At 39.3% G+C, this 27009-nt stretch overlaps 1 protein-coding gene across 2 annotated transcripts in view; it reads right to left on the reverse strand.

The window, feature by feature from the left end:
* Positions 1-27009, reverse strand: part of USP13 (ubiquitin specific peptidase 13) — a 52358-nt gene that overhangs the window by 8002 nt on the left and 17347 nt on the right. For both annotated transcript variants that reach the window (XM_061353520.1, XM_061353521.1), the window contains exons 4-15: positions 19654-19775; positions 19098-19240; positions 18718-18902; positions 14686-14780; positions 13649-13836; positions 11914-11985; positions 11556-11649; positions 6956-7081; positions 5477-5630; positions 3491-3665; positions 1067-1155; positions 571-693 (exon numbers count right to left, since the gene is read on the reverse strand). In XM_061353520.1, coding sequence (XP_061209504.1) covers positions 571-693; positions 1067-1155; positions 3491-3665; positions 5477-5630; positions 6956-7081; positions 11556-11649; positions 11914-11985; positions 13649-13836; positions 14686-14780; positions 18718-18902; positions 19098-19240; positions 19654-19775 — 1566 coding nt within the window. The remainder of the gene's footprint in view (positions 1-570; positions 694-1066; positions 1156-3490; positions 3666-5476; positions 5631-6955; positions 7082-11555; positions 11650-11913; positions 11986-13648; positions 13837-14685; positions 14781-18717; positions 18903-19097; positions 19241-19653; positions 19776-27009) is intronic.

The following is a 27009-nucleotide window of genomic DNA, read 5'->3' on the forward strand; positions in this document are numbered from 1 at the left end:
TCACACACTTCTCTATTCCTTTAAGTCTTACATATCAATGAACATTCAATGAAGATGAGCACAAGGACTTCATCCTTAACTAAGGATGATTACCCATGCATATGGAAGACATGAAACAATTCTGCTAGTAAAGATGAAGAGATCATAATGCAGCACAAGCTGCTCCATTGAGCAGCACTACACTATGGCAAAAGAGGCAATCATCACACAGCAGGGTATACGAGACTATAGTCGGTAAAGCAAGTGAAATAATCTATTTCACAAAATAGAGCATCCGTCTATGAGCACAACAGTTTCACAAGAATGTGAATTATTCTGAGGGAGTTCAGAACAACAGCAACTACCATAAATCCTGAAAACATCCAAGCAGAAAAGCTGGAAGGATCGAGATTTGTCTAGTAGAGAGGAAAATAAAAAGCTGTTGGGTCTTGTAAGAGTCTTCAATTATAAAAGCACAAGAGCTGCTTTATTGTTCCTAGCTCCAAAAGATGAAGATTAAAGAGAATCAGTATGTGCTAGAGGCAAAGAGGACTATAGGAGAGAATATGAAGAGAGAAAGTCAGTAAATACCTTTTGGGTCATCAGGAATGATAATGGGAGGAGCAATGTCTGGTAGTTCCTCTTCTCCTGGCTGGAGACCCCTGGCCCGAAGGTGGTTGATATCTAGGAAATCTGGCATGTCTATAGAAACATCTACAAAAGTAGAGAAACAGTCCAAGTTTATGAATCCAGTGAAATGACCTCATGGTGCAACCTACCCCTTCAGAGAGGCAGACTCTGGTACTCAAAATACAAACACAGCCAGGATTGCCTTCCTGAAAACGGTTATTTGAGAAAGTCAGAACACTAAAGCACAGTTTATCTAGGAAGCCAGATTATATGAAACTGTATTTTAACTCCACAGACCTGATGGATTAGTTTGGGGGAAAGAAAATTCAACTAGGATATTTACAGTATAAACTCGAGACTCAATCCAGGTTCTCATTATAGACCAAAGTGTGTACTTTGTAATCTTGCAGATTACTTTGGGCAGAATGAGAAAAAGGCAAATCTAAAAAGCACATACCAAGCTTTTTGGGTATCCAGTCAAGGCCAAAGGTGAATTTCTTTATCTGCACCACTAAGTATTCAGGAAATGAAGCAAACCGAGAAGTCCTGGGAAGCACAACACAATTCATTGAAACAAAAATCACAAGCAGCACAGATTTCAGTACTTCATGCACACTGAGATGAATAACTTGAGCCCTGAGTGAGATCAAGTGATGGATTTTATAAACATAAACTTCACGAAGACGTTTCCAAGTGCAGTGGAAAAGTATGGTAATATCCTCAATGGCAGCTTGCAGACAATTCAGCTTCTAGGAAGACTATAGAAAACAACTAAAAGTAGTATTAAACTTGCTCACTCAAGGTGTTTTGAAGCTGAAAGTCAGGAAATAATTTCTGAATGACACCGACTAGAACATGAGGGCACAGGCTTAAAACACGTCTTGGACAGAATAGAGTAACAATTCAATCTGCATTTTATTCACTCCCTTTCTAGTAACAAGGCATTTCATTTAGCAAAGACTGAAAAAGCTGTCATTTGTAGTTTTTCACATGGAAGTGCTGTATAAAAAATCCTACATGATATTCTTCCTCAGGTACTGTAATCATAGAATCATAAAATGATAGAATAGTCAGGGTTGGAAAGGACCTTAAGATCATCTAGTTCCAACCCCCCTACCATGGGCAGGGACACCTCACACTAAACCATATCACCCAAGGCCTCGTCGAACCTGGCCTTGAACACTGCCAAGGATGGAGCATTCACAACCTCCCTGGACAACCTATTCCAGTGCCTCACCACCCTCACAGGAAAGAATTTCCTCCTTATACCCAATCTAAACTTCCCCTGTTTAAGTTTTAACCCATTACCCCTTGTCTATCACTACAGTCCCTAATGAAGAGTCCCTCCCTAGCATCTCAACAGGCCCCCTTCAAATACTGGAAGGCTGCTATGAGGTCTCCACGCAGCCTTCTCTTCTCCAGGCTGAACAGCCCCAACTTCCTCAGCCTATCTTCATACAGGAGGTGCTCCAGCCCCCTGAGGATGACTCAAGTTTAAGGGCATCCCTGATATTTACCCAATTAAAAAAAAAGAAAAAGTTTAAGCATGAACACAGTGTAACTTTATATGTACCACCATCCTTCTCCTCTATGGGTCAAGTACAGTAAATGCATCCTAAATATAAGGTCTTCTTACCATACAATAAGTAACTACTTTCTAAATTCTTCAGAGTACCACCTTATAATTTTAGTAACTTTCTCATCTGCAGCTTGAAACTTTATAATTTTAAATAGCAAATTATTCTTCATCTTTCAGTATTTGTAAAGACCTAGAGGATGAAGAACAGCTAAATTACAAATTAACCTTGGATATACTTAAAGACTAGAATGTTCTTCCAATATGTTCATAGTTAATACAAAAGCTCTTGAGATTTGTTGCATTTTTTTTCACCAAGTGCACTTGTCTCCCAATTTTCAATACAATGTCAGTGAAACTATATCCTAAGACAGCAATGAATGACTGGTATGCTAAGTGATCTAAAAATAGAAACTACCTAGTCACTTAGCAAACCAGTTGCAGAGTGCAACTGTCAACCACTCCTTGCTGCTGACATAAAAATGAAGCCAGATGAGAGACTAACTCTAGTTCTCAGCAAGAAATACTGCCCCTGAAAATTCCACTTATCTCTGTCTGCCATACTATTTCTTCTTAATGCTTTTTTAAGCCCAAGATGGTTTTGGTTCTTTTATCTACCTCATTATAAACACATAGGGTTTCCTTGTTTAATATGTCTACCTTGTATCATGGTCCCATGTAAGTTACAGCAAACTTAACAGATGCAACCAAACATTGTAGAATACAAAGGAGATGGATTGAAATCCAAATGTAAACAATAAATAATATAAAATACGACAACACAATAAACCCAAATTTTTCATCACTTCACAAACGCGAAAGTTTCCAATTATCTAAAGAACTTTCTCAGAAGAAAACACTTTTGTTTGCTTCACCCTGTTTTGTTGTCATACAATGCCCCTCAGCATCCTTAGTGAAATGAGACATTAAGTGACTAAGCACAGAGATCCAGACTGTATCTGCTACCACACAGTACAGAGCTCTATGGCTACCTGATATGTAGGATCCAATTTTAAAACATGGGTAGACAATTAAGGTACAAACATTTAAAGCTCAAGCTCTTAACAACCAGAAAACATCACTTCCTGAAGTCTGACAACTGAGAAAAATTTCTTTCCTGCTCAATTGGTCATTACAACTCCCATCAGGCTTGATCTACACATTACATTTGTGAATTCCAACACTAATATAATGCCAAAGCATGCTATGCCTTTGTCTGTTTCTCCCTGTATCATGTCCAGGTACCAAAATAACCACACAGCACTACCATACATATTTTTAATAGGCAGCCAGACACACACTTACTTCACTCCTGCAGACTTTGCTTGAAGGGCACTGCTCCAGAAGTCCTCTACATTGTTTGGTTCAGAAAAGGCCTGCAGACATGCACTAAATGGGATCTTGGCACGGACAAGCTCTGGTAGAGGTCTCCTCGTAGCTTCTGCTTCTCGCCTCTTCAATTCATAGGCAATTAATTCATCTGAGAAATACGTATCATACCAATAGCTAAATTAACATTTTCATGGTCATAATGTCCCCCACCAGTCTTATTTTTGAAAGTTCTAGAAATGCAAAACCCCACTTATCAATAAAACACGTTATGGCTTTAACTAGGTATCAAATCTTTTTGTCTGCATTGGGGTCAGGAGCTGCGCTTACAACCACACCTGTTTTTTGAAGGCTTCTCTTCATGGTGACAACATAGAACTAGTAATACTGGGCAACAGGCAATTAAAATCTTGCCATGATAGCCAGAATCCTGTGTTAATGAGAACACCAACTACCTGCTTTATCAGCTCAATAGGACTTGGAAAATTATTGCTGTTGGTGACATCTGGCTTTCTAGACGGGACAGGATTATGTACAATACAGAAAGAATCCTGACACTGACAAGCTGAGCAGCACTGCATGTTAAATTCAAAATCTAATATACCTCCTGAGCCATTGCCTGAAAATAACACGCCATTATATAAGCATAGAATCGTCATGAAACTGATGAACAAAGAATGTAAAGTTCTACAAACCTTAGATTTTCAAGTCAAAATGGTCATTTTAAAACACTGTCCCATTCAAAAACCTGTGGGCTAGGTAAAAAGCAGTAGGTGGAACTGTGTTTTGTGCTATTTCAAAGGATCAGATCAAATAATCAGGATAGCTCCTTCGGGCTTTAAAATATTTTTTCATTTTGAGGTCATGCAGGAAACCAGAGGAAGATCCCCCTTCTCATGCACCTGTGATGGTCCCTTCGCTTCCACCTCAGGCATATGTTTATTTTGTTAACCTACAACACTCTTCACCACTGACTGCAGGGCAACCAAGATGTGTCAATACCTCTCTCCTGCTTCCAAGTCCTCTAGCCTCCTCAGCCATTTTCTCCTTTAAAAACAAGTATGCATTTTCAGGCAGCTCACAGACATGAAAAAACACCCCTGTATATTAAATTAATGTCCGCCACTTCATCCTCCTTCCCACCTCTCCTAAAGCTCTAGATATCCAAATTGTGTATTTTGGCATAATAGACAACAAACTGTCTTATAACCCTATTCTCTATCATCATGTTAGGCCTTATCATCTGCTGCTAATGAATACAAAGCCAGTGTGGTGGGAGTTTTGTGTTGGGTTTGGTGGTGTTTTTTCTTTTTTGGGCTGGGGGCGGGTAGTTGGTTTTTGGTGTGGGGTTGTTTTTTTTGTTGGTTGGGTTTTGTGAGTACAGGCTTGTTTTTACAAAATATTTATTACCTAGTATATTTGATTCCTTTTTTTTAGAATTAATACGTTTTTATATACTATTTCACTGTCCAGAACAAAAGATATCCAATCCTAGTGACGATCTTTGGGCACACATATGTAAAAAACACAAGGGTAAATAAATTGTACTACAAGTGCACATCCCTGAGTCAAATCCAGGTTAAGGTTTTAAAGCATAAATCACTGACATCTTTATCAAATAACTGCTACCATTGCTGAGTGGTGACACTTAATGGTGGTCCCACAGTTTGAGGAGAAATCTGTCTGAAAACTTGCCAGCAGCATCTAGGTAGAATCCTTCTTCCCTAAAAATATAAGCAGGAACTGTATAGCCACAAACTGATGTGTGGATAAAATCTTCTTTAAAAAAAAAAAGAAAAAAAAAAATCAAGTAACTTTCCCTGATCAGTTCATTGGTGTAATTTGCCACATGGCCTTGAACCATTCTGTCTGTGGAAAGAGATCATACAGGGGTGAGAACTTCATTCCCTCATGACTGAGAGTCACCAGAAGGTCAGTCAATAAACTAGTTTCTTTCCTTACCTTTGTTTGTTGCTGCCTCCATGGCAACAGGTAACTGCATGATATAGTCCACCCTCTCTGTGTAGCGAACCTTTCTAGACTGGCAGCATTGTGTGCGTTCTTCCACCAGAAACCTGAAAACATCACTAGGGTTTTCTGATCCTACAGGGTTCCTCTGAAAGGAAAAATCAGATCATTTAAGTGACAATCATTAAAATGACCAGAGAAGCCAAAGGCTCCTGATTGTTCTATGGCAAGCCCAAAGACAACAATCTCACACCGGATCTGGCAGCTCATGCTGCCGTGATTCTACATGCATTTTACTGCATGTAGAACTCTTACATCCACAAAGAATCCCATTGAAGTCCGCAATACACAGCGGTATCTCTCTACACATAGTAACTTTCAGAGTGTGTCCCTAATAAATCTGAATGAGTCAAGGTGAACAAAGGAAGATACGAAGGTGGCAGGTTACAATAGAAGATAGAAAGCTCAGGTAAATAACATGGAGCATCCTTTCAGCAAACAGAACTTCTCCTACCACTCTCAATCTGCACTGAAACAGAACAAGCAACTTGTTCATTATCCAGATGGGAATGTCATACAAATAATATACCTCCTCTTTATTGTTCAAGTGAATGTCTTATCAGGCGAAAGCCAGAAAATGTCTTCTAACCATCCTATAATCAGTACATGTATTTTGGGATATGGAACACAATGCATGCAAATGGGAATAACTTCATCTAGACTGTAAAACGTGAATAAATACCCTCAATTCTTGGGGGAAAAGGGAAGAAGAGGGTGGAAGAATGGGCAAGAAAAGTGCTTTAAATCAAAACCACATATACTTGTAAATTTGCTTTTCAGAAAGGCATCATTAACATGCACAGTACTGACTATTCTATACACAGCATTGAGCTGGAGCTCAGTGGAACTAACAGATTTTATACTGTAATTTTATACAGAAATATTCAACTGACAAAGAGTCACTTTACTGTGGGAGGTGTCCTTCCTCCCATAATGATTCACTGATGTACAGCTGGGACTTGTAAGAGAACTGGACATGGTAATTAGTTCACTCCCAACTATGATATAAATTTGGAATAATAATAATAATAGCCAATTCATTAATATTCCAAGACAGACTTCAATATAGTAAACAAATGGATAGCATGTAATCATAAAATGAACAGCAATTTAAAAGGATAGTCATGTATGTTTATAAATCTTATAACCTGTACAGTAATGCTTGACCTTTCTATATCTCTAGCTGTTGTTATCAGTAGCATTGGCCCTGCGTGTGGTCACACAGAGAAGGGTCTGAAGTAAAGAGAAGGAAGCATTAAAGAAACAAGTGTTTATAAATCAAAATACTTTTCAATCAGTGCCATTTTCTAGGTAGCCAAGACTAAAAAAAGTACAACAAAAAACCTGAGCCACTCAGCTCTGTCCTCATTGTCTAATATAAACAGGGAAAACAAATAATTCAGATTTTCTCACCTCTACTAGATTTATAAGATGTAGGAAAAATTCCAGTGCATCTTGTTGTCTATTAGAGGAAAATTCTGGGTGGCCTTTACTTATAAAAGCCTTAAACATCTGAGGAGCTATTCCATTGCGCTGAGCCTAAACAGAAGAAAGAGAAACCTTTTAAAACATTCTTAATTCCTGGACCAAATATCCCAAAGTTACTCAACTAGCTCTATTGAGGACGCATTTCTGCCACTGGAGAAATGATAGTTTTGGTTTCATTGGGTTTTCCATTTTAATAAACATGATCTGGGGGGTTTAGAGTACGTATCATGACATAGTTCCTACAGCATTCACTCTATCTGATTTTTCTATGGCATTTGAAAGTTAAAAGAGATTACTGAAGGTTTCCTAAAGGTTAGTAGTTTCCAGAAGGCTAAAGTCTTACACTGTTTTCTAAAACCTGACTTTTTTCAGAACCCTGTTCCACCTAAATATATGTGGGCATGAAGCACTTTGCTATGTCAGCTAGCAGCTTTACTCAGGACATAACCTTTCCAGAGATCTCTACAGAATCAAGCAGGGAACAACTAATGTGTGCATCATGCCTTCCCAGATGGGCTGTTAAGAAGAGATAAGAATCTGCAAGTGTTGGCCATGTTGAAGGACCATAACATACTGCTTTAGTTTTCAGTAGGAAACTACCCTAAACTTGAAAATCTTTAGTTTCCAAGGAAGTCCTAGTTTTTACTTTCTCACCCTCTATACTATTTCAAGAAGCTTTCTAACCATCCCAAATGGCATCCTAAAGACATAACTAGCTATTAAGCCTTTTAAATAACACGGTTGAAAGGGTCAGAATCTCTTACTCAAATTTGCCCTCATCCTCCATGACACCAAATCATTTTCAAGATAAACCAACCAGAAGTCCAGCCATTAGGATATTAGAGGCTGTTAAAAACTTGGCCAACCTCATTCTTTACTACAGTTGTGCTACCACAGCAATATAAAAACAGAAAAAGCAGCATAAAATGGGAGGCACATAAAACACATACTAGAAGAGCAAAATTTTACTCTTGGTTTCACCAGGTATTCCTAGATCCACTGAATTCAAAAGTAGGTTCTCAATTTTAATGCTTTTTCAATTTCTGGCAGTACACCAGTAACCACATTAGGCTCAGATGTCTTTAAAGGCTCTCATAGAGAGACAGTATTAGTATTGCTTGAACAAAGAGATATTCTAGGGATTTCTGAATCTTGAGATATATACGTATATATATATGTATATATATATATATATATCACTTCAGAGTCCTCATCTGCCTTTCATCAAAGCTGGGAGTAGAGAGAAGAATGCATAAACCAGCTCAAATTACCATATACCAGGCTTCCTTGTACATCAGAAGCAAAAATATGCCATGGGGCACATTTGCCCTGATGTATAATGGAGGAAGTTTGGAATTAAGGCCTGTTTCCACCTATACACCTTTTACTCAGCCATTTGAGCAGGGAGAAGAGAAACATGTCGAGCATGACAGTCTTTAGAAGAGGACTGGGCCCTGCCCTCTGAGCCCGTTCTGTTTCAAGGACAAGTAAAATAACAAAAGAAACGGCAAAGCTCTAATTCAAGTCCTAGCTGACAACCCTTCAGGGTTTCAGCTTGTTTTTAATGTTAAGGTGGGTACAAGAAAACTCCTACCATCTCCAGACTAAATTCCCCCAGTTAAAAATCTTAGCTGCACAGCACCACAAATATTTATAGAATACCTAGCATACTTTCCCCATCAACAGTCACAGAACAGATCAGCTAAATAGTGCTGGACCACTGCAGATCTCCTATGAATGCTTTTACAGGCAACAACTCCCCAAAACTCTGGATGAACTCCAAAGACCCAGAAAACTAGAGAACTTTGGATGTAGGAGAGGTGAGAAAAAAAAGTGAAAAAATGAAAATAAAATTAATGAGTAATTTTATAGACAGAAAGCAGAAGCACTTGAAACCACTGAAGGCCTAAAATCCTATTCAATTATATTTATTATAAATGTCAGTACAACTCTCTGGATGAGAAAATACTAGCTGTACACATACCAGTATCACTGGGGGAAGGGGAAACACACCAAACAAAAAAGCACACCAGATTGACAAAAACATAGATTTCTATGCCCAGAGCGAGGGAATGGAGAAAATATTTACACTTGATTTTTCTTTTAAAATAAGTCTTCAATACAACAAAGAATAAAATCAGTAAAAGCTGTTTCAAATCCTAATACATGCTATGAATTAGTTAAGGAAATCATCTGATGCTACATGTAACTCCTACTTTATTAAACTGAACTTATGAACAACACAAGTATTGTGAAATGCCAGCAGATGGCTACTACTTCCTGACAGAGTTTGATACCATCTGTAATCAAAAAAATCTCAGTACCTCATTGCTAGTAGTGGCTGCTGGGCTAAACATGAAAGTGACACTTTATTCAAAGGGTTCAAATCCCTGAACTTCAGCACATTATTCTTCATTCATATCTTGTGTGCTTTTAAGAAAGCAGGTAAGTCTGTTGAAATCTACTCCACTATTCCTTAGTTGCAGTGATGCATTAAGTTTTAAACCATTTAAAGAAAACAAACAAGATTCATTCATTGCTTCAAAACCCTGAATAGCTACTATACAAAGCAACTACTCAGGATTTCAGATCATGTAAACTACTCTGTACTAGATGCTCTATCTTTGTTCAAAATCTCCTTGGGATTCTGATTTCAGGAGGAATTCCTGTATCAGCAACTGGTAGAGGAAAATATCTATTACCACGGGAACTGACACCAAGCTTCTGTGACAAAAATGTGCATGATTTCTACTGTGTAGGAAACAACTTGGCATCAGAGATTCTTTCTCCATAAAGACAGCTCTTTCTACAAGTAGCATTTTCAGTACTGGTTATTAGTTGACCTTTTATTTCCCATCAATGGAGTCTGTAGGTTGACTCCATATGCTGCTTGGGGTCACAATAACAGGAGGCTTGTAGGGATACAAACATTCTAAGTCCAGTGTTCCCAGTATCACTCTAAACCAGATGCTTCACAGTAGATGGGTTGAGTAATAAAACAAACCCAAACCAACATGTTTGCTTGGATAGATAACATAGTCCCAATAAGTAGTATTTTGCTTAAGACAACTGTTAGTTGAATTTCAGGGAAAACAAAGGCAATTTCAAAAGCAGCAGAGTTTAAGCAGAACAGCAAAACCTGAACTGATCTCACTCTCCAAAGGGTGATGTAAGCTTAAACCAACTGACAAAAAGATAAGAGTTCTTCCATCTCAACACTAAGCTCCTGTGATTACTTCACAACATCAAGCAAGAACAAGTAAAAAAATAATCCAGTGAATCAGGCAATGCCCATTAACCTTGTTAATACAGAGAGATCAATAAGACCTTCACCAAAGACCATCCTTACTGCTGAAACCAAAAGGCTGTTGGACAAAGAATATGAAGTGGCTTTCTGATGACTACGAGTGAATTTATTCATTGCTAGAGAAGGAGAAAAGCACAAAAGGATGAAGATATGGGTCCATGGATATTACAATGCCAAGACATGCCTTAATGATTTTTGAAGCCTAAGAGAAACAAGCAACTTTCTTGTTGCTGACAGACCACCACAAAGGCAATATGAAGATTACAGAACAATAATGGAGTTCTCAAAGCTAGACACTAGCTAGATATAGTGAGCTAAGTATCTGCTTTGCTGCAAAAATTATTGCAAATTACAATAAAAATAAAAGGACAATCTCCCACTGGTAACACAATGACAGAAAAATAAAATTCTGTATTATGTAAACATGAAAGAAAAGGTTATTTCATCCTCCAGTTCCTCTCTTTCGCATCTAGGATGTTCTTGCCCCTCAGTATTTATTTGTTCTGAAATTGCCTATTCTGAGAAAAGCTGATTCCAATTTTTTTTTCTATTGTGAATTATTATAAATCAGGATACATACATTCCTCTCCCTTGGTTGTCTGGCAATTAGGATTTCAGTTTATATCAAAACCCACATGCACTGCTGTTCTCAGTATAGATCACATTGGTACAGACATGCTTCTGAGTGATCTTTGTACCATGAAATAACCTGAGTAAAGCCCCAGCAGACAAGACACTGCATGGTCCCTCCATCTACATGAAGGCTTCCAGCACCACTTAATCTTGCATTACTCAGACAGCTTCTCCTGTAATCAGGTGGAATTCTGTCAGACACTTCCTGGAAACAACTCTTTAGCTCTTTATAATTCTTTCTGAAATTAAAGAGGGTTTAGAAATTTGCTTCCAAATACACAGTATTCTCTAGATAATTTCTGTATTTTGTTCCTCAAGGAAGATAAACATAAGTTGGAAGTTTTATGAACTTTTGCACTCATCACTGGAGCAGCAGCATACTTTATTAGCAGAACCAGTGGTTACTTTGATGCTTTGCACAAATAGCCCCTGACTAATATATTCCTGACTGAAATCCTGCACATTCCACCTTGCTAAGCATCCCATGATGGATACACACATGCTCTTCACTGCCCAGCACCTGTTCCCTTTTCTCAGGATATCACTTTTGCCTAGTTACTAGGCTGTACAAACTCAGGAAAATACCTTGTATTCTTCTTTCATCACCTGCTCAATAAGCTCAGATTTCATGGGTGGCTTAGAGTACTGGCCTGAAAGGAGGCCATGTCCCAGTTTAGCCCTGTAGAGAAAAGAGTGATGGGGTAGAAACAAACGTGAAAAAAAAAAACAAAAAAGAGAAATTTTATTCCAAGCAGAAAAAGTTTACTGTCTTTGACCCCCTGCTGAAAGATCATCACCTGCAACTAAGTGGGTAAATCTTCGCATTCTACCTTGTGCCATATCTCACTTTCAAGCCCACACAGAGGTGTTTTTTTGCTCTGTCATTAAATTGTTTAGATTCTATTTAACTTGACCAAGTAAACCACTGAGAAGTGTCACTTACATCTGAGTGCTAAAATCTTGCGTTGGATCAAGAGGGGAGTAGTCAAATATTCGTGGAAGGTTTCCTACATACCTGGGCAGCAAGAACAAAGCAGAAACATTTAAATAGTGCAGTTAGATTTACTGAAGAATATCCTAGCAGATCCTCAGTGTGATACATTAGCAGGCCTCCTCTGTGCTAACATGTCAACTTTTGCATCATAGCAGTGATTTAACCTATCCTTTGTGAGTGCTTCTGTCATGGAAAAATAGTAATAAAGAAATTAGGAAATGGACATTCAAGTTTTGCTTAGATGTTTCTAGCTATAAAAGATATGGTGGTGGTGGTCATCTGGAATTTAAACTCTATTCTGTGATCCTGAAATAGCTTCAGGATGGTGTTATGTTTTGATGTCAAAACAGAGCTGGGTTGAGAACCAATGTACTTTTTATTCTTAATCAACATCAGCAAATAAATTCCAAATTTGTATCAGGAAGAAAACACATAAAAATAATGTTTCTATGAAGTTTTTTCAGAGAAACAAAAGCTAACTCCTGACAGTAAATGCTGAGGTATACATTATTATAGCCAGTTTGTTGGACAGTGAGCCATTCAGTACTATGCTACCTTAGCACTGCTTCCCTTGAGCACAAGAAAAAAACGGGTAGGTAGGTACAGCCATGTTGAAAGAACACATCTCACTTCTGCCTAGTCCCTCTTTCATCAAAGATCTTCACTACTTGGTTGATAATAAGTACTCCAGGTAACTCCAAGGACCATGCTGTGGGAAAACAATCTCCCTTTACAGTCCATTTTAATATGTCTTGAAAATGGAGGTAGAAAAACTATAATCTACAGACTGTACTCCATATGGCTAAAAAAAAAAAAAAAAAACAAACAACTACACATCTTCTCCCTCTTCTTCTCCAGAAGGCAATTGCTACATGAAAATATGGGAGGCTTTCCAAAATCTAAAAGCTTTACTCCAGCACACACTCTACTACTACTGTGGAATGAAAGAGCATTCTGAATTCTATTGCAAACCATAGATGGTCCCTTATAAAAGGGCTGCCCCTCCTTGGAGTGATGTGATCAGCTTTGAACAGTCATGAATATTTCATATTCCTCTGTTGTGCTTTTGTCCTTTTACTCTTTTAATTATTTAGTGGAAGAATATGCTCACCATACCCTTTTCATGAAATGAGATTTTAATTTTTTTAATAAGAACATTAATTTTAAAATGCCTCTGATAGTTTCCCTCTTTTTAGCCAGACCTGCACACAAAAGGTGCACTGCTTTACATTAGCATGGATCAATATTAGCATGTTTGTGCCAGTACATTTTTTTGCACAAATGACACTGGAGGAATAGAATGATTCTTGCACCTTTAGAGGCATGGGCCACTATAAAAAACCTTAATGTGTTACTGATGATATTGAGATAGAGATCTACACATACATACATGAAAAACAGGGACAGCCTGTGGTTTTCTGAGAGAGCAATCAAACTTACAAGGTGGCATATTACTTCCCACCACTAAAGCTAAGTTAAGAAGTTCTGATTTCAAAGGAAGATTGGGTTTTGTGTTCCAACCATTTCCAGAATAGAATACAATCACTAAATCCTCTAAGAAGTCACTGAACTGACTGAAAGAGATCTGTTTGCAAGTGACACAAAAATTAAAATACCTTTTTCTTAGAAAAAGAGATTGAGGAATGCAGCAGCTGGTGACAAGAACTAGTTCGAAGCTACTTACGCTCGCTGGAACTCTGGGATGCTGAAAACGGCTTGCATGACAGCATTGAGGTAACAGCTATTTCCCAGGTTCTTCATGCCAGTGTATCCTGGACCATACATGGGCTTGAGTTTCACACCAGCTTCTTGAATCACTTCCCATTCAGAGACTCTTGGTTTTATATCATTATCTCTTAGCCCATTCTCTGTCTGAAAGGAAGAAGATGATTTTTTTTCTCATCTGTTTAACTTACTGCAAGAATCATGCTGCTGCCATCATCACCAACTTTGAGATCTATACTCCAGAAAAGAAGTGCAGAGCCAAGAGGCAAAGAGAGGTAAATCCTGCACATAGAGGAGGAAATCAGGGTCAGAACTAGCAGCTTGTTCTGCTAATATACATCTTAGCTCTTTACCACAGACTACTGGCTCTTTGAGGGTTCCTAGTTGTGACCTCAAACCCAGCTGGGAGCTTCACTTCTCCCAGGGCTCTGACCTCATCAAAACACTACATTATTTCAGGTTTCATATTCCACTTTTAATGAACAGGAATAACTGCTGTAGAAGATGGTCCCAGCAAACAAACCATACAAAAAGCTTCAGATCCAAGAATTATTCCCTTCTTTCAAATGGGAAAAGCCAGAATTTATGACACTGAAGTTTCTCCCCTTTACAGCTCAGCATTCAGATACATCAACTGTTCACAGCTTGTAGGTATGGATCGCTATATTGTCATTTACTGCTGGCACTACTCCATCACTTCACTAGGAATTTCAGACTGGTCTGAAGAACAGAGATGAAACCTTTACAATAGCCAAGACTAAGTTTTCAGTGTTGCTGAGCAGAATAGGTTTTCTGGAAAGACCACTGAATAAGAGTAATGATTCACTCAGACCTCAGAAAATAAAACATGAAGTGTCTGGCTTTACAGAATTAAATACTATCAGAACAGTCTGAAGGATCACACAAATATAAACTACCGGTATCATTTTCCTGTTTCTCTCCCACCCCCAGCTAAGACAAGTAAACAGCAAACTAAATAAAAGACAGATTTCCTACCACTTGCATCTGCAGCATATCAATTCCAAAGTGTGCCAAATGTTTTGCTATATGTGGGTCTAAAACCGGCTCCTCTTCATCAAAGGAATAGACATCTATGAAAACAGAGAGAAACCAATGAGTATCAAATGTTATTCCTTCTCTTTGTTTACCAACATTTCATTCTCAGTACAGGACTGCCTATACAACATGCCTCACTCATATTCACCAGATCTGGTTATGAAAAATGCAGAAAAATGCATAGACATCCATATAGCTCAGTAAGTATCTTCAATGTTCTCAACACAATCACCTCAACTGCTCTCCTCAAAAGAAATCACGACTCACAGTATTAAAGCCTAAGAACATTTATAGTGATTATAGAATTTCCCTCCCAAAAAATGAGAAATTTGTAGGGAAAACAAGAAATAGGACACGAGGGTATGCAAAATTCTCAGATATGGGGCCAGTCCACATTTTGAACATGACAACAAGAGATTCTGATTTTTTGTGGAGCTATTAAATACAGGCAGACACATCAAAACTATGAGTATGCAGGCCCAACTGACTACTGCCAATGGTATTTTAATATCTAGTACAATTCAAGGAATCCATCTATGCCCTTTTCTCACAAAGATGCAGAGAGAACTGAGAAATTCTGTATTAGAAATAGAGGTGTTTATTGGATTGGACACCACGGGATTGGCCTCTTCCTCTGCAGTGAAAGACTACTTCCCTGCTTCGGTCCCCACTCACACCAAAATCCAAAATCTGTCTGCCAGTCTGCCTGTGCTTCTCAGCCACATCTTCATGTCTAGCATTTTCTCACAGTGACCTTCCCCCATATGACCAGATGGAGGCTAATAGAGAAAACTTAGCCAGAAGAGAGAGAAACCCAGAAAAGAGCAGGAACCCACATAACAGCTGTCTGCAGCATAAAATAATTTCTAAAATGTCCTTACCCTGCCCTCTCCTTGCAACTATAGACCCTGGCTCTGATGCAGCCCATCCCCTACGTAAGACTTCTAACAAAAAGGCAGCTTCCTTGAAGGCTGCTAGTACCAAACTCACACTAAAATTATAAGCAGAAGGTCAGCCAAGAACTCAAAGACCTAATGCAACTTTTAAATTTATCAGCCCTATGAAAAACAAACACTCTCAAACCAAGGAATTGAACTTTTCAGTTGCGCTGCCAGCTGCTGAATAGCCATCAGACTCTCTATTACTGATCCTGATGACCTCTCTGGCATGCCTGTGGCTGTAGCTGCCCATCTGCTGGAATACCACTGTGTGGTAGCAACCATACCCAGAAGATACAACTGTTCATCCACATACAAGACATCACAACATTCTCATAGTCTTGTGGTGAGGTCACAGTGCAATCAACAGATCATGAAAAGTTCAAACTTAAATGGAGCGAGATTACACATCAGTTGATTTTCGGTGAATATTTTCAATGTGGAAGGTTTGATTTTGTTTTTCCTCTGCTCTGGCAGCTGAAGAGAAAGCAGCCATCTGGGACTACTGACCCAGAGCAGCAAAAATGGAACAAAAAAAACGCAATCTTCTGCTCAAGCCCAGCTTGCTTCATATACTTTAGTACTTTCTGCTTTAGTACTTTTCAACTTAAATTCATGTGAGATATAATTCACTTTAAAAAAATAGAAATAAAATAAAAATCAAAGAGCAACAAATCATAAAAAGAGGATGAGATCCCACAAACACAGGTCTGTAATATTGTTATGTGGACAAATGTAGACAAGGAATGTAGACAAGTTGGTAAATGTGACACACAAAAGCTGGTATCCTTAGAGTGAGAAAGGAGGAAAAAGGAAGGGAGTGGCACAAAAAGAAAGAAAAACCAAAAACAAACAAACAAACAAACAAAAACCCAAAACAAAATAAAAAGGAAAATCTGAGACAGATAACTGTTATTAAAGATAAAAAAAATCATTATTATTCATATAAATATAAGAAAAATTTACAATGCTACCTGTACTTCCTTTTCCTCCACAGCTCAAGATTTACACCTGTTCTGGCTGTGTAGACATCACTCCTTCCTACTTAAAGGATAACAGGCAATGGCAACACTGTCCCTGGAGAAAAAAATTGCTCGGGATCCCCAAAGAAGTATCTGACAATTGCCAAGACTGGCATCCACAAAGCAACTCATTCAAGTATCTGTCAGACATGGCTTCCCATGTCAAATCCCCATTCCATTCCTCAAGTCAGTTTCAAACACGCAGCCTCAGAATGTCTTGAAGTGAAATCTAATGGCATTGTCAAGAGAGGCAGCACGTCGCATAGTCTGTGGAGTAGTTACTCAACCTATTGAAGTAAGCAACATTTCTGACACTCTTGGGCATCCTGTCCAAGGTCCAAGGGCAGAAGACAGAAGTTTGGTTCAATTTCTCCGCTGATCTCAGATGTAACTGTTGTCAGAATGCTACAAAAGGCTAATGCTCCAGAAATCTTTCATAACATATACAGGATACATTTCCTACATGAGCAGCTCTCCTCTGCTCCCTCTGTTCACACACAGGAAAAGTGTAAGTGGAATACTGGCACCACGTCTTTCTCCTCTTACTGTTGTGAAAAAGGAGTAAGTTATATCAGCAGAGAGACTAAATGCTTATTACTCCTTTACCATCATTTCTTCACCTCCAGCCCAGAGAACCAGAAACCAGACAGACTCCACATCACAATCAGCCACGGAGCCCTCTTTCCTGAACCTCATCTGTCATCCAGTCCTATTGAGAGGTTATGATTAACACGGCAATACACATCAGAGAGAGAATAATTACTGGAAAAGAAACAAGAAGGGTTGGGGGAAGGACATCCTTTCTATAGGGAAACCAAGTAAACACCATCCAGAGGAGCAAAGGTCTGTGGAGAACAGCGGGTACCCCTCTTTCAGAGGGAAGGAAGACAGCCTGTCCGTTGTTATCCCAAACACACAACCCATTAAAGAGTATTTTGTTTATTTTGTAGATGCAGTTGAAATCTACAACTGGGCAAACCCTAAACACCTTCAATAATTCAGAGATTTGGATGGAAAACATCCAAGACCAGACTCATTCAAGGAAACAATATTCCATCTGGGAGAGAAAAGAATGAATTTTGCTCAAGTGTTTCTTAGGCAGCACTGGTTGAATCTGACTACAGCCTCCTTTCCCTGACACTGTATAGGAGGAAAAAATGGGAAAAAAGATGAAAAGATGAAAAAAATCAACTGATGTGTTAAAAAAGGGGCTGCTCTAAACAGCTGTCTTTCACCCACACGGTCATAAGCATTAAACCCAAAATGTAATTATGCTACGTGTTCTGCCATTTTTATTTCTCCATGCTGCTACAGCAAAGGATTGCTTTGCTTATGACTTTTTCAGCTTCATGCATTTACTCCATTTAATCCCCACACACCATAATCCTCCACAGCAACAATGCAGAATGTTTGCATATTCTCCAAGTGTGGCAAAGATACCTCTATAGCTTTTTTCCCCCTCTCAAGATCATGAGGCATTTTGCAAATGTGCATCACAGCAGCTCCATGAAGATGGGTGCTCATTAGACTGAACCAAATGTTACCAAAACAGTAAGGAAAACCAGCACAGTTTCCAGTATAAAAAACCCCAACATACATGCTGTTAAGAACAGGCTTTTCTGACTTAAAAGTAATTTCCCTGTTACTGTTTCTATGTACATAAGATTGAACCATTTGCCTTAGCAAATGTAGAACTGAAAACCACTGTTTCTCTGGATTCTGCTGTCTCAAAATAATACCATTCTTCTGTTAGATATCTACTATTATACAAACCAAAAAAACCTATTTACACTAAATATGAAACAGGAGGAGAACAGATAAAAAAGGTAAGGGCTTTCTCCAAATAGAGTGTGTCGGTCCTCCCTATACCAATTAAGATTCACAGACTCACAAGGTTTCCTTTCCATATCACACTCTCAGAAAAGATTTATACTAGAAGTACAAACGCACTTTGTAATAGAGATACACATGCACAAAAGATTGTTCATCCCAGAACCTGCCAGGTGGCTGACCTGCTCCATCAGGAGTGATGGTTCCCAACTTCACTGCTAGGGGATACCCTGTCTCCTTGTAGTGCTCCATTGCGTGCCCATTTCCCCCACTGCCATCAAAGAACCACCTTCCACAAAGCACAGAACCATCTGTCAAGTTTAGCCACAGATTCTCCCGCAGGTCACATTTTGAGCATTTCCAACCACTGCAAGAGAAAACAGGAAGAAATTACAGAAATAAGTCAGGAAGTAGTCCTGTATTTCCAGTTATGGTAGATCAAACCAAGCATACACACCCAGACTGGAGTCACACAGAACTGTTGGCTGAGTTGCTGGCTTTAATTCTGTTGCTCTGGACATTATTAGAGAACCTACAACAAATCAACCTTATATACCCTTACCTGGGGGGAATTCTAACACCATTGTCTAACTGTACAAGTGTTTTGGCATGTTTAGATGCCTGCAGTTCTTCTTCCCAGGAGTCAGGGTCCTGCTTCCTGTAGGGTGATTTTGCGCTGAGGAGTGCATCACAAGCTATCGTCACCTGGAAGACAAATGTATGTCAATCAAAACCTAACATGATTCAGTGACTAGACAGAACTTGGCATTCAGCCCACTGCCAACCACTTACAGAACTGGATATCAGTAACACTATTTATATACTTAAATATGCATGTAATCTTCTGGACTGCAGTTTTATTTTAGCAGAAAAGTAGACACACGTATTACGTGAGTTTCCCTGGGACAATCTGGCATCATACTAAGCAAAGGAATACAGGAGGCAAAAATGAAATGCAAGAAACAAAGGCAAATCAGAGTTTTAAAAATTACTATTACAGCTGATTAAAAAAGATCTTTATGCAAAACCAAGCACCACACATGAGAAAACAAAGCACCATCTTGATAAAAACTGAAGGAGAAGACAATTCCTATCACAACTTCCACACACTCACTGACCAGTGCTGGTAGCTCTTCTATATTAGGTAATGGGATTTCATAGTGATCAGGAAATAAAACGAGTTTTGCTTCATCTTCATATTCAAAGTCATCACTGTTCAGATCACTGCTTATTTCTAGATCTGGAAAACAAGATGGGAAATGTTAGGAGATTGTCCCGAGATCAAGGTTCTTAAATTGTGGCATGGGTACCATTATGAAGCATTGCTCGCCTGGCATCAGCCAGCAAGTTGATACTGTCAGTAAGTAGTTTCTCTGGCTATAAATGTTTGTGAAATCCTGATGTAAACTGAAATCTAACCATCTTGCAAGAGAACGCTCTGAGGGCAAAGATTTCCATCTTAATCTCATCCCCAGTCACAGTTGATTTGGCCTCTCTCCAAGCAGTGCTCTGTTGCAGACATCACATTCTGGGAAGCAGCTAATAAAATACTGCTCATTTTGGACAAAAACAGGATGTAACACTGTTCGTATCTTTCACCCAGGATCTTGAAATGCTATACAATATAGAGACCAGGTCACACTACCCATGTCCAAATTGCAGAGCAGGAATAATGCACCTTTGTTTCAGCCCCCCCATATTTTCCCGATGACAGGACTGGCTGAAACATGCTATGACTCTCATCCATCAAGAACTTCTGGCCTTTCTGCCCAAGAAGATGTCCAAGGCTGGAAGTATTCACACATCTCATTCATACTCTCAAATAGCTATAGCAAGTTCAGTTATAACAGCATTATCCCTCTATTGCAAACTCCACTCTGTAACCAGCATAACTGTTTAGAAAACACTTACTAATAAAGCTTTCCTTTGAAGATAAAGTCTTCCATAGTGTTTGTGTATCCTCTTATTCCAGTGTAAGGATGACTTTTTTTGCTTAAAAATGTGTCTTCAGCTAAAACACTCATCCAGAAATAAGCGGACCCAGAGAGAAGCCAGGAGGGTATAGAAGTAGCTAAATCACTAGTACTTTTATCTTTAGCTTCATCAAAAACATAATTAACCCCTAGTGACAAGACTGAGTTCAAATCTTGCTCAGCTCTTTAGAGGACAACTGAAAAAGTTAAGACCAAACATGAGCAAGCTGTCTGACATTTCACAAGATTCAACTGCAAGAGTAGCCTAGGCAAGGATGGAATTTTCTGGATTTTTCTCCCATCTGAGATGCTGGATCGACTGTATTCCAGTGTACCAGACAGTCACTAACAGAATAAGGATCAACCAAGAAAGAAGATACGTTATCAGTAGCTAAAGCTGGCTCTTATTTTCACTCTAAGTACATGCATATGCTTAATGGATCACTCAATACTAAACAAGCACTGGCAGCAATCACTGCACCCAGGGAATGACTGAAATCTCAAATGTATATCTGGCAGAGAGGTGAGAATGGAAGAAGCCAGATTCAGAAAACTAAACTGTTTACCCAGTGGGCAGTAACAGCCTGATATCCTAAGTGATAAAACAAGTATCAAAAGATATGTTAACTTGACCTGGAAAGATCAGTTCCTGACAACAGCATAATCCAGTTTCCATTCAATTCTTGGCTCACCTGCTCACCAGCCAGTTCTGAGGGGTGGCAACCCCCACTGTCAGCAACTTCCAGCAGCATGACCTCTTTCTCAGCAGTAACAAACAAAAGCCCCTTCTTATCAGTTGAATATAGACACAAAAGCAAGGACTTCTTCTTATACTGAATGACATTTATAAAGAAAATATTAATTTGTTACTAATTCCCCAAATCACATTATTTTCAGAAGGATCCCTTCCGTTACTGCAGTGTAAGAGATAAACAATGACCTCACTTCACTCTGGGCTTCTTTCCCATCTTGTATTACAATCCTGTGTTTTAATAGAGTGAATCTCAACAGACATAGTCTGTAACAGTAAGCTTTTTCACTCTCTGAAGCTAAGAAATTCAGTATCTCCAAGCTGACACAAGCAACGGATCAGAAATTTAATGCCCTGAAATTTGATGGTGACCAGGATAGCCAAACCAGAAGCACTGACCATCTCCTAAATATGACAGAGGCTCCTCAGAAACCATGAAAATACCGGCTTTGAAGACAGCAAACGCCTCTTCCAGGGCCTGCAGTCACACACCTCGCTCAGCCACCAGAGGGAACCTAAGGACAGCTCACGTCAACTGCTGTTACTGTGGCCATGTGTGAGATGGGCTGGTATTTTCATTTCCTTATGACACTGACATTAAGCTTATGGTATTTAAAATCCGCTGTATAGAAACAGCAGTGATACAGTTCCCTGGATTCAAAATTCAGACACACTCCACCTCACCTCACAAGCCAGACAACAGCCAGCTAGTAGTAACTTTACTGCTGCTAACCAGACCTAAATCTGAGCTAGTGATCCAGGGATAAAAGACTGAATACCCTATTAGCAATCACCCACTGCCACCTAAGGACATCACACACTTAGAAGCATCAGCCTTTTGTGTCCAGTGGGTAGGGAAGGAAAGATCCTTTTTACCTTCATGGGTCTCATACCATTCACATTACCAGAAAAGCAGAAAACCATGTCCTGTCAGCACAGCATTCTGGATATCCGACACTGATATGGCAGCATCATACTTCCTATTTTAAAGAAAGATACATGCAACTTCATAACAGGAAAAAAAAATGAGGATTTAACTGGCTATTCAAATCACTTGAAGGTGACCATGTAAAGCTGGTAGACTTCTACTCCACACTTACTCCTCCTGAACAGGAATTAAGTACTGCCAGTACTTTCTGGAAATTATCATTCTGAAGACAGTTTCTCAGGATTCAGATCCAGTACATAAGAGTGAAGAGGACTTCTAAGGTCACTGACTGAAATCCCTTGCTACAGCATATGACCATATAAACTTATCCCTTCTGCTGAGTGTCAGGCCCCTTAATGATGTCCAGCAGAAAACGCTCAAATCAATTTTCATCCTTTTATACCTTGGCTTGTATGTGCTGAGAGCCATAGTTGCAAAGTTCAGTAAGAAGTTCTACCTGCACTGTATTTTCCATGCCTGTGCAAGAGCCAACACGGCTAAGAAAGCATGAGCATAGATATAATAGAAACAGACAATTATTACTTTAGAAGGCAACAGAGCCACACTAAATGAGGGCAGAGGTTGACCCTGTAGCCAGCAGGCACCATGTGCAGTCTGTAGGCAGCTTTGAACTTCGATTTTAATACTTGAGCAGAATTTCAGAGAGGAAGCAGGGGGAAACGGACTGCCAAATGCAGCATTATTTGACTAAAAATTACTGTAGTACTAAAGGCACTGAAAAATATGAACCTTCAAGCACTATACTGCAGACAAGAACTTCTGAGGGGAAAAAAAAAAAAAAAAAGGCTTTACTCAGTTCCAAGACTGAGGCACAAGACAACCAACCAGCCTAATCTTTTTAAAGAGCTGACAACTTGATGGGGAATGCCCGTATGACATCGTGGACTAACATCTTTACGGTGTCTCCTCAGGGCCCCAGTTAAACTCTGTGGTCACTAAAACAGTGTCCATAGGTCATAAGTGTGGTATTGGGAGGCCAGGACAACAGGCAAAGCAAAATAACAAACATTACAACAGAGGCTTGACTGACATCATTTTGGGCAAGTAGTCAGTAGAGTAAATTTACTGCAGCTCACAGGCATCACTTCAGTGACGGTGAGAAATTCACTGCTGCTGAACTGACTGAAAACAGCAGCTGGAAGTGGAAGACAGTACTGTAAACCAACACACTGGAGGGGAAGGAGTGGAGGTGCTCAGATCAAATTTAGACAGGTTACCAACAGACTGCACTAATAATAGTGGCATAAGGAGACTCCAGCCAGGACCCCTAAACAGGATTTCCTGTGCATATGGATGTATCTGGGTCATATGAACGGGAACACAAACACAAAAACTGAATGAGAATGTTAACTACATAAGCCTACAACTAATTTTGAAACCCTAGAAAGACATCTTAGGAACCTGGGCTTGACCCTGCTCTCTCACTGAAAAGCAATAGACAAATTTGTATTGACTTGGAAGTGGAGGACTGAGTCTTTAAATCAAAATATTTCTTCCTGAAGCCTCTAAATAATAATGAATTGCAGCAACAGCACTTTCCAAATTAAAGGCTATTCAATTCATTTGTCTTCAGGCATATGTGAAACACTGACCTCACCAGATGAGCTATTAAAAAAAAAAAAGAACCAAACAAACAAACAAAAACCTCTTTAGTAATGACAGACTCCTTTGTGGTAAAAGGAAAAGCAAAACTTTGCACTAAGATCATTTAGATAATTCGCTACCTGTAAAATAACATTAAAATTGCTTGCTATGGTCTAATCAGTTCCACTGATACTGCTCGTGAGTTTGCACAACTTTACTGCACTAAAATTTAAAAATATTGCCAGAACACACTCAAATCCTCCTAAATCAAGCTTTCCACTCATAGATGCATACTCTTTCAGTACTTACTTAAATAAATATAAACTTAAACCACTAGTAGTAAAAAGTCCTCTTCAAAAGCTTACCAAACAAAAGCACCCATGCTGAAAATAGGGTTCTGCTACTCCCTGCTATGAGGTCTAGGAAAATTAAGTGAAGCTGTGGTGAAAGGCAGCATGGCCACTCTTATGAATGGCCTTTACAGTTAGAAACAGTAGTCATAACTACATTCACTGCCACAGGCAGGCAGATGCCACCCAGGAAAAGCCCAACAAGTTTATATGCTCCCCAGAAACTCTAAGTGGAAGTTTTGCCTTCCTTTCCAAGGCCTTCTCTGAGACCAGCTGTGTGTCATGGATACAGCTCCTCACTGAGACTCCTCTCACAAGCAATTACCATCCTCACAGATCTGCTGACAGAGCTGTTCATTTGAGAACTTCAAAACACTTTTAATTGATGGTCTGAGTTAGCTCTGACATTGCTCTGAACAGAGCGCACATAACTTGCTGCACTAGCAGATCCTGGTGTGGTAACTGATCTGGAAGAGGATGTCTATGGACAAGTTTTACAACAGCTCCTCTGTCAGCTTTGTTTAGCCTAGAGTCCAGACTTTGGCAGGGACCAACAGGTGCCTAGAAGAGGATACCAGAACAGGGCAAAAATGCAGTGATTCCTCCTGCAAGATATACCTCCTCCCTTCCAGGTAACTATCTGGGGAGTTTTGTTTGCTAGGGGAGTGAGGAGTGTGCTTGCCTGGTTGGTTTTGAGAGACAAGGGAGATACTGCTTGCAGCTGTGGTTTCTCTATCCGAAAAGAGAGGTTCACTTCTTATTTATAAAGCAAAATCATAGAGAACAAAATATAAAATGCTGCTCTACTCCTGATGTTTCACTTAACTCTCCCTGATGCTGACAACTGAGCTGACATTTTCAGAGAACCATTCACACCATCTCTCTCAGAACTACCTTTCTGAACGGCTATAGCTAGACATCACTATCTATACACAGTTAAAGCACTCATCTTCTTTGCATTTTCCAACATTTACTTCATCTATAGTTTAGTTACTAGCACATTTAAGAATCACTTTAAGATTACATATCAACCACCAAACTCTATTTCCTCATTTTCCAATATCTTCCCAAACCATTTATGATCGCATTAATTCATCAGAACATTATGAAGGACTCTGCGGATAACTCTACTGTAAGAACTGGGCCTCCAATCTTTATAAAACTAGGATCTTCCCCCTTATTCTACTACCCCTTTTGACCAGGGTCTCATAAGGAAGATCACAGTACCTCCTGTTAACCAAACTGCTCTTATTCACATAAGCACTGAATACATAGGGAGACTACTACACACAGTCACAGAATATTCTTAGGCCCAGAACCATTGCTTCACTTTGGAAAACCCATAATGGTTCTTACCTGTTACAGCATATTTATACAACTTTCCCTCAGTTCTCATCCATTTGTTTCCTTCCAGACGTGCAAATACGAAAATCAAATTTAGTGATGGTACTTTTCCTTGTCCCATCATGTCTTTTTTTCTTTTTTTTTTTTAGTTTTCCCCCTATACCTGGTATCACATTTACCACACTGTAGCTGATTTAAACAAGAGTGTGCATACCAAAGACAACAGTGCAGCTGGTTCTTATCTGAGATCCTTGTGAAGTCATGGGGAGCTACCATCTTGTCCAATCAATTAATTTTACAGACTGGATCTAAGACCTCTTTGTGGGAAAGCCACACATATTGACAAGCACAAAGTATCTTCAGTCTTGCTAGCCTAGCTAACAATGCAGTAAGGATACTATCCCATGCATCATGACGCAGTCTGCCCTAAATATCACCCCAAATCCCCTGAAGCTTGCACATCTGAGCTGAAGTAACCATATCTACACTGCCTAGCAACACCTAAATAACCTAAAGGCAGCTCATCCATTTCAATGCACAATGTTTTATTAATCTTCCTGATTACATAGAATACTCACAGACAACACCCTCCAGCATTCTCCAGAAGAAAAACAAAACAGAGTAAGCTCAAAACCCAAATTTATTATTATGCACACACACTTTGTCACAGATCTTTTAAGCTTCCAGCTGCCTGACCCAACAAGTCTGTGTTTCCATTGCATTTACTGGATACCAGCAGTGCTAGAAAGTAATCAGTAAGTATCCAAAAGATGTTGTCCTAATACTGTGGAGATTGAGAAGGGTTTAGTATCTTTAATAGCTTTACATCGAAGAGGATTATAAGAAATAATGTAACAAATGCCCAAACTGGACCAGTTTGTACACAAAGCTTAAACCTCTGGGTCTTCAGAGAATTCTTCAAAGACACCTAGAAACACCATGATGTTAGAGCTATCCATCGATAATTATCTATTCCTGTTTGACAGGGTAAGCCCTGCATTGCAGACTGCATATACGGGCTGATAATAGCCAGCTTTATGCAAACCTCTACCCTAAGTGCCTAAGGTCACCACAATGAGAAAGACAGAATTAAAATGGCCTGGTAACATCAGAAGTCCAGCATCAGTGAACCAATGAGGAAGATGCTGGATTAAGAGATAAAATGCCAAATTTGGCTAACAATCTCTACTGCTGTCACATGCAATCAGCTGGCCTCTCTGTGCTTTGATTTCCTCAGCTATGAACAAGGACAGGAATAATTATTTGTTCTTTTCTTTAAGTATGACCAAAAAATAATAAAATCGGCTGAGCCAAAGAACTGAATACAATGCATTTGGATGCATAGGAAGGATTAGAATTGATACCATTTTACTCCCAGCCAGCAGGGGCTGCAAAGAAGAGTGCAGCAGAACAGACCAGATGAGATACATTTTCAAAAGTACATTAGATACCAGAATGCTGGATTAAATGGTGATAGTTCCATGTGTTAAATCCACCCCAGTGGAACTACACCACCTTCATAA

This window comes from Neopsephotus bourkii, unplaced genomic scaffold, assembly GCF_033783945.1.
Source record: "Neopsephotus bourkii isolate Nb327-2 ecotype Australia unplaced genomic scaffold, CSIRO-AGI_Nbou_v1 NB_678, whole genome shotgun sequence".
NCBI lineage: Eukaryota > Metazoa > Chordata > Aves > Psittaciformes > Psittacidae > Neopsephotus > Neopsephotus bourkii.